General features: G+C 37.7%; 1 protein-coding gene across 1 annotated transcript in view; it reads left to right on the top strand.

The window, feature by feature from the left end:
- The window catches only part of ERC2 (ELKS/RAB6-interacting/CAST family member 2), a 6,021,505-nt gene that overhangs the window by 2,600,247 nt on the left and 3,401,444 nt on the right, over positions 1-19,814 (top strand). The window contains exon 7 of the mRNA XM_044078585.1: positions 10,812-10,979. Coding sequence (XP_043934520.1) covers positions 10,812-10,979 — 168 coding nt within the window. The remainder of the gene's footprint in view (positions 1-10,811; positions 10,980-19,814) is intronic.

Here is a 19,814-nt window from a genome sequence, read left to right as displayed (position 1 = left end):
GGGGTCTGCATGTCCTCCTTGCAGTTGGGTAGCGTTCGAAAGACATGCATGCGTAAATGGGCGTGCCTTCGTTGAAGGTTGGGCATCGAGCTGGCACCTCAGCATTTCATAAAAATCTACTGCCAATCATTAGTGGACTGGAGTTCTGCTGTGGCGACCCCTTACCGGGAAAAACTGAAAGACAAACAACAACATTGTTTTAATTGAAACAATAAAATGTTTAAATTGGTGGATCTTTTGGCCTTTGTGGTTGCTGTTACTGCTGTTGCTGTTGTTGGTGTGATAAAGACATCTGCTCAGATTCATTAATGCCCAGAGTACACAATCTGTAGTCAAAAACATCCATACCTCAGGTTTTATGCTTTCTATTCACTCAGAAAGATTGCACTATGTGCACATGTAGTCCACAGTTTGTGGTAACCTTTATGGATTATCGCTTGATATTTAAGGCTGCAAGAAATCAGAAGGAAAACTAAAATTAGGAGGAAGAAGGTTTGCGTTATTGTACTGTGTGTTAACTCAGAATGGTGTACACTTAGTGTAGGTGTTAATGAATGCTAGTACTCGTTGTAAGACTTGAATAACACAGTGCATTTATGCTGTTTCTCATCTTAGGATAATAATTTTATGCTGATGACATTGTAATACTAAGAGACTCAAATAATCACTGCAGTTCAGAAGTCGACCTGTAAACTGACAGATTTCAATAACTCTTAGTTTTTGTTTGACAAAAAGGCTTATATTAAATCCCTTAAAAATTAAAACAATGTTTATTTCGGGATTCCTTAGGGATTCATATTTTGCCCAATGATTCTTCTTAACACCTGTGTCTTTTCCTTAATCTTATACTTTCTTTCTGTAAACATTATTAACACTGGTAAAGTTTTTAATTGACTTTAACTTGCTAACCAATCTTTTCCCTGTCAGATGTCCTACAGGAAAATTCTTCTGATCCTTTTACTTATTTTATCTGTCTTAAATACCGCATCAAGGTACAAAGCCCTAAATAAAATCTGTTGTTTTATTCTGTTTATTCTACTTACAGACACTGATTATATCACTGTATCCTACTAAACTGCACTAGCCCCCTCCCTGTTCCCAAAAGAATACTTTCCTTTCAAGTTATATTTTATACACACCTTAAAATAGATTTCTGCATCATTCTACCATCTGACTTATGTTATAAATCACCTTCCTGGAATAATCACTTCACATAGAATACCCTTTGTGTTTGCCACTTCAGAAAGTGCAGTTGTCATAGTAAACATACCCTAACAGTAGATGTTCAAATGGTAACCACTGCTGTAGCAACCTAAGCTACATGGGTTATGTCATGCAAACGATATAACAGCTGGTCAGCTTCCAAAGCTCAAGGGCATCGCCCATGACCGCAAACCATTTGTCAGCTTGAGCTGAGTAAAAAGACATGTTTGGGTGCCAAGCCCTTCAGATATTTCATGCCAACTGAGACAGGGAGGCTGAGCTCTTAGAGAACATGGCTAGGAACCACCAAGAGTAAATATTCATACTCTGGCATGCATAACAGACCAAACAATAAGGTGGATGGAGGGAGAGATCAGCTACTGCAGCAGTGATAATTCAAACATCTACTGTTAAGGTAAGTTTGCATACACAACTGTACTATGTTCTTCATATGGATCACTGGTTTGGTAGCCTTAGCTATATGAGTAGATTACCATAACTTAAACTGACTGGGAGGAAGAAGGATCCGGGTCCAGGAGCCCATGAAGAATAGCCCAAGCAAAGCCTGTCCTACAGCTGGAAAAGAAGCATAGTTTATAGTGCTTTGTATGCACAGAGGACCATGTTGCTACATCTAGAATACTTGTAGAATCTGCCCCTTTCCAAAATGCTATAAATGAAAACCTGTCAGTATACTTGGTATCCTACAGACTGCTAAGAGGTGATCTGTGCCTGGCATACAAGACATCCTCCAACCCAATACTGATAGATCTACTGCACATTATCAAGTCAAATGGCATCAGAAATACTTTGTCTAGGCATCTAAACTTCTTTTGCAAAATCAGCAGCATGGTATGGAGGGACAGGTGTATTTCACAGAGGGTACTGCTGCTGTGGAACAGATTCCTCATCCACATAAAACAAAGTTTATCTCTGTACATTTTCAAGTTCAATTTAGATTATGGATGGGAAACAGAAAATTCACCCCAGGACTGCCATCTGTACTATTAATGGACAGATGCAGCTCCTAAATGCTTTATCCCATGCATGGATCCCCTCAAGTATCTATTGCATGATCCTACATATTCTCATTAGCTGTAATATGTAATTATTGACCATGGCATGGGGGTGAGGCTAATCTTTAACCAAATGGGATAGGTTATTTTGAGCTAGGCTTTAAAAGGCCTATAAGGGCAGTTAGCCTAGTGCTTACTTATGGAGCCAAGGTCCTGGTAGAACGTGCATTGACCCTGCCTGGAATAATTTTGTTACTGTGGGAATAACAAAAGGTAATAGCATGAGACAACCCTATGGAAATAGTCTGTTTTGACACAGGTTGTCCCATCTTCTTACAATCACAAGAAATGAACAACTGATTGGAAGTTCTGAAATATTTTGTTCTGTCAAGATAGTACCCGAGTTGTCTGTAGACATCCACAGTATACAGTATCCTTTCTCCCTCATCTTGAGGTTCAGGAAAGAACACAGGGAGATGGATTGTTTGGCTTAAAGTAAACTAGGGTACCACTTTAGACATAAAAGAAGGATTGGTTCTCAGGGAAACCATGTCTCTGTGGAAAATGAGATAAGGCTGAGCCACCATAAGTGCTTGCAACTCAGATCTCTTCTTGCATAGGTCAGAGTAACCAGTACACATGTTGTCCATGTCAAGAACCTCAGGTCAGCCAGATGAGCTGGTTCAAATGGAGCAAGTGTTGGCTTCTCTAACAAAATATTAAGACCCCAAGGAGGAGCTGCCAGTTTTCTTGCAGGTCTTTTATGCAAAAGCCCTTGCTCAATTCTTAAAATAATATTATAAACTTATAAATAAATGAATAAAATAAAATTTAAAAATAATAATAAGCAATTAAAGAGGCTTTTGTAATGTAGCAGGTAATGATAATGACCTTACAGATCACTAGGGTGCTCTCTTGGCATTCGGTTTCAGAAGGAATGTGTAGTCAACAATTTTTTTCTTTTTTATTAATTTATGATAAGGGATTAGGCTCTAATGTCTCATGTACTCTATTACCCAGCAGCTTATGTTATGTAATACTCTTTGCAGGTTGCTCAGCTTCAGAAAATGTTGCTGATACAGTATTATCATATGCTCATAGGTAAGTACTAGGAGGTCAAATCTGCAGACCATTGCAAGTCTGTGCAAAACATGTATAAGGAAGCTCCCTCTAGCCTGAAATAGGGCAAGCCAAGATAGACCAGGAGAGAATTTGAGGGTGCCCATTCAATTATCTGGGTTAATTTTGAAGGTGGTAAGTGTGCTACTCTGTTTGACGTAGTAGAAGCTCCAGAAGTGAAGAATATGACTCTATCACTCCAAAGTTTCTTATTTATTTGCTGATTAAGGTTTAGTTCCTTTTTACCTGTGTCTTTGAGCTACCATTAGTTCTGTGAAGGAACAAAAGGTCAAATAGGGTTGGCTGTTTCATGGCTCAAAAGGCAAGACACAGATCAATTTTGAGGAGACTGTAAGGATACAGAGACAAGGCTGCCAGTCTGTCCTGATAACCAAGATTTTTGAGGCCACAGATTTTCGTCTGTCATGTTGTGTGACATGTTTATACATATACTTGCAACTGAAACTAAAGCACTTCAAGGACTCCACTAGCAGTAGACTAGGTTAAGAAACAAACCCAGAAGATTGAATTGTTGCATAAAATCCTTTATTTGCTGAAAATAAAAAATCAGATTAGCACTTTTGTTTAAAACATATGTTAAGCTTCATCAAACAGTTGGTAATTTTGAAATCACTTCCTGTATAAGCTTCCTGTAACATTGATATGTAAATCAACTCATGAATATTAATAATATTTAAATACTCCATCTCATGAATGTAAAATACATTCTAAAAAGCATCTGCCTGCCACTCTATTGCTATCAAGTTAATGGTAAACTGTAAATAGAATTCATGTCAACTTCTTATATATGTACAGTTAAAGACCACTACTAGAACATTTTTATATAATATACTCCTAAAAAGTGTATGTTCTGTATTGAATAAAAACAAATTATACATGGTTCTGAATGACTTTATATCTGATTAAAAACATATTGATTAGGTCACTACACCAATATCAAATGTGCACTCTTTTTTATATGTAAAAATATAAATACATATGAATATATATTAAATAGGTTAAATATTGAATAAATATGTAAAAAATTAAAAATATATATATGTATAAAACATGTATGTAAAATATGTAGGTTAAAATGTGTTTGTTAAAAAGTATGTATGTATAAATATGTCAAAATATGGATAAAAAGCAATACATTTTGTTTATTTAGATGTTGCTATCTTAAATTTTTTCCTTTCAAGAGTTTTCAACTTCAACACTGGGGCAATGGAGCTCCGCTCATTCAATCATGGCCAACTATTTGCCACTTTATTTCTTTTATTTCTAAAAGAAGCCCCCATGTGGTATTTCTCACCGTAAAGCTATTGGCTACTTGGACTTTATGATTATTATTTATGACACACTTAATCATTCCCTGTCTATTTTGTGTTTAGGTTACTTGTTTCATTTTAAGTAAATCTTTGAGATTAAGCCCTTTTCTATATATGATCGTGGGTTTGTCTCCCACGTATTGTCTCATGTATGAATCTTCTAGCTATATAAGCCAATTTTTCTCAAAGATGGATCTGAATGCATAAGCTGCCTTGCTATAAGTAATAACAAGTGCCTTAGAGAAATCTGATGAAACCTCTTTTATTCCATTCAGACAAATGTTCTGGGGGTTAGCCTCACCAACACCTACCTCTCTGTGAGAATCAGTCAGTTCTAAAGTTGTATGCTGCTTGTCTAATATTGGTTTGAAATGGCCATTCAGTCTCTTTATTTTAACTTCTTCTACTAATTCATCAACAAGTTGGCCTGGGTAGGCCCTTCTAAGAAACATGGAACTTAAGAAATTGCACTCATCTAAAAAATCTTCAAAAGTGGGGGTCATCCGGACTAATCGAACCAGTTGCCCCTTAATGACCGACCTCTTTCGGTGAAAAGGATGTGAGCTGCTAAAATGAAGGAAGGAATTAGAATAGGTTTCCTTCCTAAAAATTCTAGCCACATATCTGTTATTAATGTGATCTTTACATAAAGAAATATCCAGGTAGTGAATAGATTGAGTGCTATATTTTCATGTAAATTGAAGGAAGGTGGTGATTTCATAAATGTGTTTCAAAAAATTCTCCAATTCACTGTTTGAATCTTTCCAAATTAAACATATATCATCTTAGAAACAGAGATATAATATGATGTTTGAGTGATACCTAGACAGGAACACAAACTTTTTTCTCCCAATATGCCATTACAATATTAGCAAAAGCTCCACCACATGGCGACCCCATGGCCACCTCTCTACTCTGCAGGTAATAGTTGTTGTCAAAAGAGATAAACTTGTTACCTTGAACCAAGTCTAAAAGGTCTAAAGTTAAGGTTATAGCGTCATGAGCTACCTTGTGCTCTAACAGCATCTCATTCACCCACTCCAGGCCAATGTCTTGTGGGGTGATGGTGTAAAGATCTTTAACATCAGTAGTTACTAGAGTGTTATTGGCCTAATAGGGAATTCCATTAACATGTGCTAAAAAACTCCACGAATCCTTGCGTATCTGTTGTTCCTTCTCTATAATTTTCTTTAGTTCGTAATCGAAATATTGTGCAATATATGGGAGACAAACCCACGATCATATATAGAAAAGGGCTTAATCTCAAAGATTTACTTAAAATGAAACAAGTAACTGAAATGCAAAATAGACGGAATGATTAAGTGTGGGGCATGTTCATGGTGTTATAAAGTCCAAGTAGCCAATAGCTTTACAGTGAGGAATACCTCATATTATGTGAACAGTAAATATTCTTGTTCTTCGAAAGCAGTGGTTTATATGGCATTTTGCACTTCCTGCCCGTGCTTCTACGTTAGCTAAACGGAGAGAAAATTCTGGCAGAGGATTTATGAGCATGATTATGCTGTAAAGAAACAAAAGTTAAATAATGCTTTGGCTAGGCACATTAATTGCAATACTGATCACAGATTCAGTTTTATGGCTATAGATTCAGTGTGTGCACAAGACAACAAGCCATGGGGGCTCCTTTTAGAAATAAAAGAACTAAAGTGGCAAATCCGCCTACAGGCGGATAGTTGGCCAGGATTGAATGAGTGGATCTCCATTGCCCCAGTGCTGAAGTTGAAAGTTCTTAAAAGGAAAAAAGTTAAGATAGCAACATCTAAATAAATAAAATGTATTGCTTTTTATCCACATTTTGACATATTTATACATACATACATACTTATTAACAAACACATTTTAACCTACATATTTTACACACATGATATGTTTTATACATATATATTTTTAAAATTTTTTACATATTTATTCAATATTTAACCTCTTTGATATATATATATATATATATATATATATATATATATATATATATATATATATATATTCATATAAAAAAGAGTTGTTCTTGTTTGTCTTTTCCCGGTTAGGGGTTGCCACAACTCCTGTCTGCTAATGACTGGCAGTAGATTTTTATGGTGCCGAGTTGCTAGCCCGAAGAAGTCCAACCTTCAACGAAGGCATGCCCATTCACACATGTCGTTTGAACGCCACTCGACAGCGGGGAGGACATGTAGACTCCACACAGAAGGCACTCCAGCCGAGAATCGAACAGGAGAACCTCTTGCTGTGAGGCAACAACTCTACCGCTGCACCACCGCTGCTGTACAAAAAAGAATGCACATTTGATATTGGTGTAGTGACCTAATCAATATGTTTTTAATCAGATAAGAAGTCATTCAGAACCATGTATAGTTTGTTTTTATTCAGTGCAGAACAAACACTTTTTAGAAGTATGTTATATAAAAATGTTCTAGTAGTGGTCTTTAACTGTACATATATAAGAAGTTGACATGAATTCTATTTACAGTTTACCATTAACTTGATAGCAATAGAGTGGCAGGCAGATGCTTTTTAGAATGTGTTTTATATTCATGAGATGAAGTGTTTAAATTTTATTAATATTCATGAGTTGATTTACCAATCAATGTTACAGAAGCTTATATAGGAAGTGATTTCAAAATTACCAACTGTCTGATGAAGATTAACATATGGTTTAAATGAAACTGCTAATCAGATTTTTTATTTTAAGCAAATAAAGGATTTTATGCGACAATTCAACCTTCTGGGTTTGTTTCTTAACCTAGTCTGCTGCAAGTGGAGTCCATGAACTGCTTTTGTTTCAGTTCTTAGTTTACATTGTGTCTTATACATATACTTGTCAAAATGCTCATTATATTTAATAATTGGCTTGATAAAGTACATGTAAAGGAGGAATACTTCTTTGGATCTAGAGGAGATGCCTTTAGAAATTATTTGAGCTAAATAAAAGGATTTCCTAGCTACTGTGGAGACATGGACAAATAAGGAATTATCAACAAGACTGCCTAGCTCCCATCCAACAGTGTCTGATTAGAGGGATGTATCTCCTGTATGGCAAGTAAAAGTGACAAAACAAACTATGCTACTTTTTATATTTAAATTGAGACCATTGTCCTTGTACTAGTTGTCAACATGGTCTAACACATTTTGAAGGAAATGTGAGTCAAATAAGGACTGAATAACACTCAGTTAACAGTCCTGGCATGAAGGTCTGAGACATATATGCCAAATAGGGGAGGATCCCAATTTGTACCCTGTAGTACCACTGGTAAGCTTTTTTTTTGCTTTTAGAAGTGCACCTGCGACTCGAATCACAAGGGCTCTATCAGACAAATAGCTATCCACAGCGCAGCATAAAGAATTTTTAAGTCTATCAATAAGGCCGGCTTGGGGAGCAGTGCCAAAGTCTTTGGCCATGTATAGATATGTTGTACGAACTGCATAACCACTACCTACTGGTTAATTTTTCAAAGAAATTACTGAGGCTAAAGAAGCAAGACCTTTCATTGACAAAGCTGAATAGGTAGGGCCCAGGGTTAAGAGGTTTACAATGCACAGGTAAATGTGGTCTAGGATAATGCACTCCATAGTGTTACATATGAGACAAGTGAGACTAATGGGTCTATAGTTATCAGAGTCCATGGCTGGGCCAGCCTTGGGTAATGGCATTGCAATGGCTGTTTTCTGTGCTTCAGGACTGTAACCAGTAAAAAGGCTTGTTATTCTTCAGCACTGATAATCAGGCAACCCGATATGGTATCTGGGCCCATGGATTAGGTGTTCTTAGTTTTTGAGATGGTCAAGAAACCTGTTCCATAGTATTTAAATGGGGGTATCTGGGATCATGGAACCTGTCGAATAGGTATAGCTGTGGGTGGAGTAAACTTTGCACTAAATTTATTAGCTAGGATGTAAGCTATTTCCTTTGGGTCACAGAGTGGAATATCATTGTGAACTAGCTCTGAACATTATTGGGTATTACTTTTTAATTTCCTGACTTAGTTAACAAAAAGCTTGTAGTTATTTTTGTTTTTAGTGTTTATTTTAATCTCATACTCAGCTTTGAGCTTCCTAATGGTTCTCTTAAGCTCTTAAGTATAGGCCCATATGGTGGATTTATTTGAAAAGGTCAGCAAAGCAATGGATGAAGGCAAAATGGTAGATACCATATACCTCAAGCTAGCCAAAGCTTTTAACACAATTCCTCACTCGGGTTTAGTAGAAAAGCTAAATAAACTTGGAATAAACCCCATGTCACCCACTGGATTGCCAGTTGGCTTAGAGATACTACACAGATATTCAAAACAGGGGAAGTTGTCTCCACAAAGAGACCAGTCACCAATGGAGTCCCCTAGGGTTCTGTGCTGGGACCTCTTCTGTCTGTCATCTACTTTTCTGAAGTAAAAGTCAATACCAAAGGGCTCTGACTGACTAAGTTAGCAGATGACTGCAACTCAGTAGCAGTCATAGAATCTCCAAATGACTTAGCCCTCCTGCAAGAAGGTTTGTCACAAATAAATAAATGGTGCTAAACTCGTGGACTGAAAATAAATGTCATTTTTGTATCCCTTGGGGAGTCATCTACCCCAGGGAACTACCACATTGGCAGCTTATAAATAAAGGAATTGTGTCTAGATCTAGGGATGTCATTGTCCCCCTTTATTCAGCCCTAATTAGGCCAACCATTGAATATAATGCCCCCTTTGGATGTATTTGTCAGGATACATGCAAAAATTGTAATGCCCACAGAGATACCTTACTAAAAGGATACAATGCCTAAACAGCGTGTCTTACATGGACTGGCTGAAAGCTGTAGCACTATATTTTGTATTCTGCAGACTGCCAAGAGGTGACCTGTGTATGGTATGCAAGGCATCATCTGACCCATTACTGATGGATTTACTGCACATCAGCAAGTCATATGGCATCACAAATACTTGTTCTAGGGTTCTAACCCTCTTCTGTAATATTAGAAGAATGGTTTGAAGGGGCAGCTATATCTTGCAGAAGATACCGCTGCTCTGGAAAAGGCTTCCCATCCTCATAAAACAAACTTCATCCCTGTTCTTATTCAAGCACATTTTAGATCTACGGATGGGAAACAGAACATTTACCCCAGGACTGCCTCCTGCACTACTAATGGTTAGAGGCAGCTCCTAATGCTTTATCTCATGTATGAGTCCCCTCAAATTATCTGTGGTATGATCCAGTTATTCTAATTAGGAATAATATAACCAAATGGGACAGGTTATTTCAAGCATAAAAAGGGAACCTGACTAGGCTTAAAATGGTCCACAAGGGCAGCTTACCTAGTATTTACCAATGAATCTATGAGATCTCTTATAATAATCAAGCTGTTTCTTTCACTTGTTAAATAATTTATTTATACATAGTTTGTTATTAAGTTTTCATTATATTTGGTACAGATTACGACTGCCTTATCAATACAACTATTTAAGTGGGAGCAGAAGTCAGAAGCATAGGTAGCAGCTTTAGCAAAGAGATCCTTTGGAGGAGGATTACAGCTTTATTTATTCAGGTCTTCAAGTGACTGATGAAGGTTTACTTTTTTAGAAGTCCCTAAACACAGAACTGTTTACAGAGGAAGTGCCATCAGTTTCAAATGAAAAGGCCACTAAATTATGGTCTGATTTAACAATATATGATGATATATATGGAGATATGCAAGAAATGGTCATATTTGTGAGGCCTAGACCATGGATATGGGGTATGTAATAGGATGGTTACTATTTACAAGAAAAAGTTAGTATTTATAATGTCAAAGATGAGCTGAGCATACTGACCATTGGCAGTGTTGTACAGCCAGTGTATTGATGGATAGTTGAAGTTCTCCAGCAGAAAGGTCTTGGGCTTAATGGGAATTTCAGCTTATGCAGTATTACCTTTTTTTTGTTTGTTTTTGTTTTAAGTATGGGAAGAAATGTTCATTACAATTGAATCAATGTATAATATCACAGTTTGCTTTGTGTTTCAATTCACACAAGAATTAAGTTTTAACAGCGAAATACATATTTTGTTATGACTGGTTACTTACATTTTGATTGCACTGAATTGTATGTTGGCTGTAATGTTTATGACAAATGAGTTCCACATTAAGTTAATATGTTCATACTTATTTTAGGTTGATGCACTACGGTTACGACTGGAAGAGAAAGAAACATTTCTTAACAAAAAAACAAAGCAACTACAGGATCTCACAGAAGAAAAGGGGACACTTGCTGGAGAGATTCGTGATATGAAAGATATGTTGGAAGTAAAAGAAAGGAAAATTAATGTTCTCCAGAAAAAGGTAATCCGACTTTAACAGTATGGCTTAGTGAAATGAATTACTATAATTCTTGGCTTACTAGTAATTCAATAAAATGTCTGGATCTCAAATCAAAACTGAGTGCATAAATTCCTCCTTTGTAAACAACATGTGACAATACAACCTACATTTAGAGAATAAATAATTTGAGCGTCATTATTTTTATTGCCAATATACGCTTAATAAGGAATCATTGTTTTCCAAAACAAGAAAAGAAAAATTCTAATTTATTTTCACGTCTAATATTAAAATGTATAATTATAGCATACTGCTGTTGCTGTTACTGTAATTTCAGCATTATCATTATAGGAAGTGCTTTTATTAGTTTATGTTGAGTTTTTATTTAGAGTCATGAGGGTATTGAGTTTATGTATTTTACTGTTAACTGGTACAGCTGACCCAAAGTGCATGTTTCACTTAGGCCAAGGCTTTAAGATAATGAAAAATATCTGTATACAGAATGGTAGAAAGACATTACAGTTACCACAGCAGTAGATTCATGCGATATCAACAAAAGAGGACAACAGAGGTAGCGACTTTTGTAATTGTACACTATGCTGTAGAACATTATAGAGGGAGGCCTAAAAGTCTGACCCATAAAGGAGAAGAATTACTTTTAAACATTGACAGAGAGCTATAACTTTGTGACCAGTCCACTACCATTTATGCTGTTGATAGACTAAAGGCAAACCATTAGAGTTGGCAGCTGTGAGGCAGGTGACTATATATGCATGCCTGTCTGCCTGTACAATATACATTTTTTAAAGAGGGTAGCACAGTAGTCCAGCAGGAACAGTCTGTATATATTTGAGGTTCTAGTTGTCAGTTATACATACATGAATTGAAACTTAACATATTGTGCACAACAGACCTTTCCAGGAAGGAAACGGAACCAGGACTTAAAGCTGAAGTTGACAGTAGATTGTTGCTTGGTGTGCAAAGAGGCTGGAACTGCTTATATTGAGTACATTCCCAAAATGACATGGTGTTATTGCTGCAAGTAGAAACGTTGTAGGTGAAGTAAAAAAGAGTGCTCATTCCCTTGTGTTTTCATGAGATGATGCAACAGTGATTGAATGGAAGGCATGTTTCTGGTGAGACTGAGAAAGAGATTTATGAGCACAATTGATGGAACTTAACAAAAATAATTGCTATCCTGGAAAGTTTATTAGCTGTTTTTCTTTCTTTCGTTCATTCATTTTTTCTTTTTTTTCATAAATTGTATTTGGAGATTTTATGTGGGATTGATGGTACCCTGAAGAGATCATGTTTGCTTGTCAAAATGGCACAAACTGCATTTGATTTTTTCAGCAAACTTAACAGGTTCATAGGTTCACAGGTATGTACTAGGCTAATGGCCATGGGGCCTTTACAAGCCTAGCCACATGATTACCCTGGCATCGTGTCACCCGACATTAGTTTCCAGTGCCTCTGTCGAGTAGAGCCACTGGAGTAATCCCTGGGATGAATTTTCTATTTCCCATCCACTCATCAAGACTTCTCTTGAAGAGGGTCAGCAAGGTGCTCTGCTTGACATGTATGGGAGTCTGTTCCACACCATGGGCAGTCTCTGGGTTATGAACCTGTCCCTCCAGCATGTTCTGTTAATTGTGGTATTGAGGTTGAGATCTCTGGAGTGTGTGGTGCGAAGGGATTAAGATTTCTTTTGATGTAGAATTTCTAACAGAGCTGGGTCAGACATAGCTTTGTAAGTCAAGCAGAGATTGCCTCTAAGTAGGCAATATGAAACAGAGAATGGTTGGAGTTTTTTGAATCTGTCCATATAGAACAAGTGTTTAAGGCCTAGTATCCTCTTTGTGAGGTACTTTTGTGGCCTCTCCAGTTGTTGCAGGTGTCTAGTGAGGTACATGCCAAATAGGGCATTGTACTCGATGATTGGCCTAATGAGGGAAGAGTAGAGAGAGATGACGACCTCTTTCTTCCTGGATGCAAAACCCTTGGTAATGAGATGTGCCACATAGAAGGACTTTCTGTCCAAGTGGCAATGTGGTGGTCAAAGAAGAGGTTGCTGTCAACCTGTGTCCCCAGATCTCTTATAACACCTTCAGTGTTCAGTGGGCTCCCATTGATGTGGTAATTAGTGGGAATTGAGTTTTTCCCAAAGGAGATGACGACGCATTTTTTTGGCATTAAGCTTAAGGTCATGGTTTTGACACCAGTCATTGGTCTCCGTGAGGCCTTTCTGTAGAATGTCTACATCACTTGGGGAGTTAATAATAGCTCCCAACTTGCAATTGTCTGCAAACCTTGTCAGCCAGAGTCCCTTCGTATTGGTCTGGACTTCAAAGAAGTAGATACCAAACAGGAGTTTATAATGACAGAAGTTACTGGAGTTACAGCAAAACAGTGAACCAGACTTTATGACAGAAATTGTTAAAGTTACAGTCAAACAGTGACAATCATAACTCGGTGTTTCACAGTTAAAATTACATTTTCCAAAATGCTACAATCTCAATTTTTTTTCTAGCTCACAAGTTTTACCTAATGTCTCCCATCCTCCTGCAGCCAAGCAGCTTAATGCTCCTCCTTTTGGATGAATCTCAGGCTCAACAGTGGGGGTGAGAGGCCTAGGGGCCATTCATTCCTTTTAGCAGCCCATTTGTTCCCCTTGGAGGTGAGATTTGGAAACTATTGCGTGGGCCATCCCATCACTTCTATGGACACTTGAATCTAACACCCTATCTTTGTTAGACTGAATGGTCTTCATTCACTTCATACATTATTTTATTTATTGGCATTTGATTATCCAGAATGTCTGACTGGGTAGGTGCCCATTTTCATTTGAGGCCCTGGGAGAAAAGCTTCAAAGTATTACAAAAACATATTAAGAACAACCATTTTGCAGTCTTCAAAAATAATACAAAAACATCTGCAGTTGAATTTTTACCTATTTAGACATAATATGAAAACACTGGTTAAGAGTAAATGCAACTTATATGACAATGATGTAATATTTAGAGAAATGTTAGCCACTTTATAGAAACATTAAACATATGTTAGTACAACACAAACAGGACCTGCAATATGAAGTGAGAGAAAAACAGGGTCAAAGCATATTTAAAAAGAGTGTCAGGGAGAGAAATAGATTGAATTAAGGAAGTGAGAGAAGAGGGGATAGTATTTATTTTATTTTATTTATTTATTTATTTTACATTTGTTGATCGGGCTAGTCCAACTGGATATATGTCCATTTTCAGTAGAGGCCCAGGGAGAAAAGCTCCAAGACAGATACATACATTCAAGAATTTTTAAGATTACAATAAAATAAACATAAAAAAAATGTACATATAGAACAGTACATTTCATAAAACTATTTACAAAATTAGAGCAAGATGATTACATTTAGTGGGAGGTAACATTTTCAAACTATTCACTATTTGCTTTCATTTGAAGTTACAGAAAATGTATCACAGTGGTGAAAGTAGAGTTAGAAAGGATTTAGTAATAGTGATAGATTAGTCAGGGTTAGTACATGGACCTAGCCAGTGAGAATTAAGGAAAGTTTTACGTTTTTGTTTGAAGAGGGGTAAGGAAGGAAGGGAGGTGAGTTGACTAGGCAGAAGGTTCCATTTTTTCCCAGTTGTGTTTGAGAACAGAGAGTCATCTGCCTTGTTATAAGACTTCCTGATGCTAACTAGGAGTTTATTTGATGAATGTAAGGTACTGAGATTTTTATAGGGGGTAATGAGGTCTATGAGTACTGGAGTGTTATTAGACTGGTTAAGGATTTTGTGGGCAATGCTAAGTTGGTTGAATTGAAGCTGATTTTGTAATTCAAGCCATTCTAGCTGCTTTAGATTCTGACAGTGGTGGGTTTTGAAAGGATTACCAGTGTCAAATCTGGCAATGTTGTTATAGGAGGTAGCTAGTTTGAGCAGATTTTGTTTTGATAAGTTAGAATATATAGGTGAGGCATAGACTAGAGTAGAGATTAGATGGGAGTGGGCAATAGTGGTTCTGGCTATAAGAGTTAAGAAGGGCTTGAGTCTGTAAAGGGAGCCCATTTTTCTATTAACTGGTTTTATAGTGTTGTTAATGTGGGTGTCAAAGTTAAGGTTGCTGTCTATTGTAATCCCTAGGGGTTTGGTGGTGAAGTCAGGGGATATAAGGGTGCCATTATTAGAAATGACTGAGAAATCTATTGGTGTGGACTTCCTGGTGGGATTGAAGAGGAGGAGCTTAGTTTTTTTGGGATTCAAAAGGAGGCAGCGCTTTAAAAACTAAGACTCCGCTATGTTAAATACTTTTTGTGTTTGGAATTGTAGTTCGGATGAGGATTTAGCTGTGCATATTAATGTAGAATCATATGCATATTGTATGCAGGTTGCATTAGGAATAGCTAAGTAGAGATCATTGATAAAAATAGAAAATAAGAGAGGACCTAGAATGGAGCCCTGAGGGACACCCAGTGTTACTGGGAGATGGGATGATAGATTATTCTCCCAGAGTACAGCCTGTCGCCTGTTACTCAGGTAGGAAGTAAACCAGTTTATAGACAAAGTATCCAGAGAGAGCGATTTAAGAATATTTATAAGCAATGAGTGGTTTACCATATCAAAAGCTTTTGAAAGATCAATAAATAGAGCAGAAGAGAGGACGTTGTTAGTGTGGTTTCTATTACTAGTGTAAGTGAAGGATAGGAGGGCAGTAGTGGTACTATGGAATGGCCTAAAGCCATGTTGGCTTTTAGCCAGTATGTTGTGCTGAGTTAGATGACCTAGAAGCGGATGATGAATGCATTTTTCCATTATTTTGGTTAGGGGAGATAATAGGCCAATAGTTAGAATATTCATTTGAGTTCCCTCCTTTGTGTAGGGGGATAATATGTGAAATTTTCCAGATGGCTGGGATGGATCCTTCATTAATTGTTCTATTTATCAGGATGGATATGGGATAAGCTACTGCTTTTGCTGCTTTTTGCAGATATTCAGCTGGGATCTGGTCAGCAGAAGGGGTACAGTGCTTAAGCATTGAGTAAGGAGGTGTAAGGTATGAATAGGGTATTGTTCATATTTAGGAATGTAGTTTATCCTGGGGTTGAGCAAGAACAGAACCACATTTTGACTAGGAAGCCTTTTGGAATGGTTTAAAAGGACTGCAGGGAGGGTATTGATGGATTCAGGTAAAGAGTTTCAGGCCTTAGAAACATAGAATGAATACAGACCATGCCCAGCAGATTTCATAGGTTTGTTGAAAGACAAGAGTTTTTCGGCATGGGATTGTAAATGACAGATTGGGAACATAGTTGTATAGAATGGTACTTAGTGCTAGACAATCTTGATAACTTTATAGATAGTAAGAAGCTGTGTATGTGTTCAACAATAGGGTCGTTCTAACAAGTTTAGGCTTTTTAGTGCTTTACAGTGGTGGGTTCTGAAAGGGGTATTTTCTGCAAATGTTGCCTTTTTATTGTAAAATTATTTAAGTTCTTTTTTTTTTGTGATGCCTGGAGGTTGGTAATGATTGGAGTGCCATAAAGTAGAGAGGGTAGGAGCAGGAGCGGCCTTAGGTCAACTAGTGCCCTAGGCAAAGGGCACAACAGCACCCCTCACCACACCACCCAGTGCCCCCATCCTGGTCTACCTACACCAAATAAATACTGGTAAAGTGCCCCCACTAAAGCGGCGCCCTAGGCGGCTGCTTAGTTGGCCTATGCCTAAGGCCGGCTATGGGTAGGAGTTAAGTAGTGGCAAGTGTAGTTTTATTTGTGTTGATGAAAAGTTCTGGCTGTGTAAAGCATCGCTAGCGTTGGTGATTTTTTTTAATGCAATTTTATATGTGCAGATCGAATTTAAGATTATCATCCACTGTCATCATTAATAATCAGCTATGAGAAGTGACTTCAATGGTTGCATTATTTATTTATTTATTTATTTATTTTACATTTGTTAACCGGGGGTGTCTGACTGAGCCCAAAAGACCCTTTTTCAGCAGAGGCCCGAGGAGAAAAGCTCCACATAGAAAAATTACAGATACATTTAGACATGATCAGTATACACACAAATTACAAGACATGTTTTTACAGTGGTATGCAGCACATCAACAGTTACAGTGGAGAGAACAAACAAAAAATATTTAAAAATAAAGGTACTTAATAGATTTGTGGTGTACAGCTGAAATTTGGAACATAGGTGGAATACATACATAGTACACAGGTACAGTACATACATTGTAGATTAGCCAGTGTTAGTGAGAATAGTTTTCAATCTTAATCAAGTACTCTAGGTTTAGTATGTGTACCTTATCCGCTTTCACTAGCCTGGGGAGCAATCATGGCACTGCCAACTTTGCTTGAGATGTTGCCTGATGAGGTCTTTAAAGGAGGCTTTGGATGATGTGTTTTCAATGCTAGTGGGGACAGAGTTCCATTTTTTAGCCACTGAACTACTATATAGTGCATCTCCAAAGCTATTGTAGCTGTTGGTGACTTCTAGTAGTAGCTTGGTTGATGATCTAAGAGGCCTTTTGGCTGAGTGATGTTGTACTAGGTTTTTGAGGGCAGGACACTTATTGGGGAGGTAATAGATAGAATGACAGAGGCAGAGCTGATTGTAGGTTAGGAGGCTGGGCAGTTCAAGCCAATGGAGCTGTCTCAAAGCAGTACAGTGATGAGTTCTATATGAGCAATTTGCAGCAAAGCGGGCAATTCTGTTATAGCAGGCTTCCATTTTGCTTAGTTCAGTTTTGTTGAGATTAGTCAGAATGGGAGATGCATAGAGTAGGGTGGATCGAAGTTGGGAGCGAGCAATGGTTGATCTTGTGTTGTTGGTAAGAAATGGTTTGATACGGTAGAGTAATCCCAGTTTGGCATGTGCTTTTTTAATAGTTACGTTGAAATGACTATCAAATTTTAGGTGGGAGTCTATGGTTATTCCCAATAGCTTAGCCTGTGCCACTGGAGCGATTGGAGTAGCATTTGTGGAGTAGATAGTGAATTGACTGTTATCAGTGTTTTTGTTAGAACTGGTTATAATTATAAGCTGAGTTTTCTTTGGAATGAGGATAAGTTGGGCTTTGGTTAGGTAGTTTTCAATGTCAGAGAATGCTAGTTGAGCTGTTTGCATGAGGGTGGGAATGTTTTGTGCAGCACAGATTAAGGTAGTGTCATCTGCATACTGAAATGATAGATGCATGCTGTGTGGAGGTATGGAAGTCATTTGTGAAGATTGTGAATAGTAGTATAGAGCCCTGTGGGACTCCTATAGTTACGGGCAGCTGAGGAAAGAGAGAATTTTCCCATTTCACAGCTTGGTACCTGTCAGTTAAGTAGCTTTGGAACCAGGTAAGAATGCAATTTGATAGGTAATATTGGTTTAGTTTATTTAGCAGTATTTGGTGCAAGACTGTGTCAAATGATTTGGACATATCCAAAAAAAGAGTTGACACCTGCAGGCCTTCGTTTTTGAGATGGTTTACTGTGTCTGTGAAGCAGAGGAGGGCTGTAGTGGTACTATGGGCAGGCCTGAAACCATGCTGAGTAGGTGACAGGATGTTGTTGTCTAGGAGATATTTTAGCATCTGGGTATGGATGCATTTTTCTAGGATTTTGGCCAGGGGGGAGAGTAAAGCAATAGGTCTGTAGTTATTAAGTTCAGTGGAGGTCCCACCTTTATGTATGGGTGTAACATAGGATATTTTCCAGAGTTTGGGCACATAGTTTTCAACAATTGATCTGTTTATGAGAGTGGAGACTGGGATAGCAATAGCATCTGCTGTGAGTTTCAAGAAATAGCTGGGGAGTAGGTCGGCTGCTGTTGATGAGGTTTTTAGTTTGGAGAGCATGCTTTTGATTGAAGTGGTGGAAACTGTTTTGAGGGTAAAGCTTGTATTAGTGTTATTTGTGTTGGGGGGATAGTGAGGAAGGAACTGTCCTGTGATACTAAGGATTGAATTGAGTTCACAAAGTGGGAGTTGAATTGTGTTTCGATGGGAACTTTAGTGTCGGGGCGGTTGGTTTGGGGGTAGCCTTTTGGATGGATTTTAGTAGCTGGTTTACATTTTTGCAAAATATTTGGGAGTTGTGTTGGTATTTAGATTGTAATGTCATGTAGTAGGATTTTTTGAACAGCCTAATGCATTTTTTTTGCACGGTTGCACAGTTCTTGGTACTTAGTTAGGCTTTGTGTTTTTTTGTTTTTTTGATAGTAAAGCCAGGCAGCGTCTCTGGACTTGAGGATTTGTCTGGTTTGTTTACTGAGCCAGGGGTTTGTAGAGGTTCTAACCTTGATTTTGCGCAATTATAAACAGAGGATTTTAAATTTTGTTTTTTTCATGAGGGAGTGAGTTGTCGTTTGATTTTTTTTTTTAGGGGGGGGGGGTTGAACATGAATTGTGAGTCACAAAGCCATATTTCAGTGGCTGTTAAAACTTCTTGAGTAATTTTTTTGGAGATGTGCCAGGTTGTGTGACATGCATATGAGTGCAGAGTTGTCTGTGTATTGTATTTTGGAGACCTGTTGTGCAGATGTATGGAGAGTGTTGTTAAGAATGTTAATGAGAAGGGGACGGAAGATAGAGCCTTGTTGGAAATTGATATGACTAGAAGGTATGGAGGGAGAGTGTAGTGCCATTTTACTGACAGATACCTATTGGGTAACTAGAAAGGTGCAGTGGGAGAGACCTAAAGAGGATATCTAAAGTGGAAGTTTGCTGTGACAAACTGTATCAAAGACTTTAGACAAGTCCAGAAATAAGGAGGACACTAGTCTGCTATTATCTCTAGCTTAGAAGAACAGTTTTAGTACAATAAGAGGGTTGGAAGCTATGTTGTGTGGGGGACAGGAGTTCTTCCTGCAG

This window comes from Protopterus annectens, chromosome 7.part1 (assembly GCF_019279795.1).
Source record: "Protopterus annectens isolate FY-2018-M chromosome 7.part1, PAN1.0, whole genome shotgun sequence".
Lineage (NCBI taxonomy): Eukaryota > Metazoa > Chordata > Ceratodontiformes > Protopteridae > Protopterus > Protopterus annectens.
This window is presented reverse-complemented; position numbering and strand designations above follow the sequence as displayed.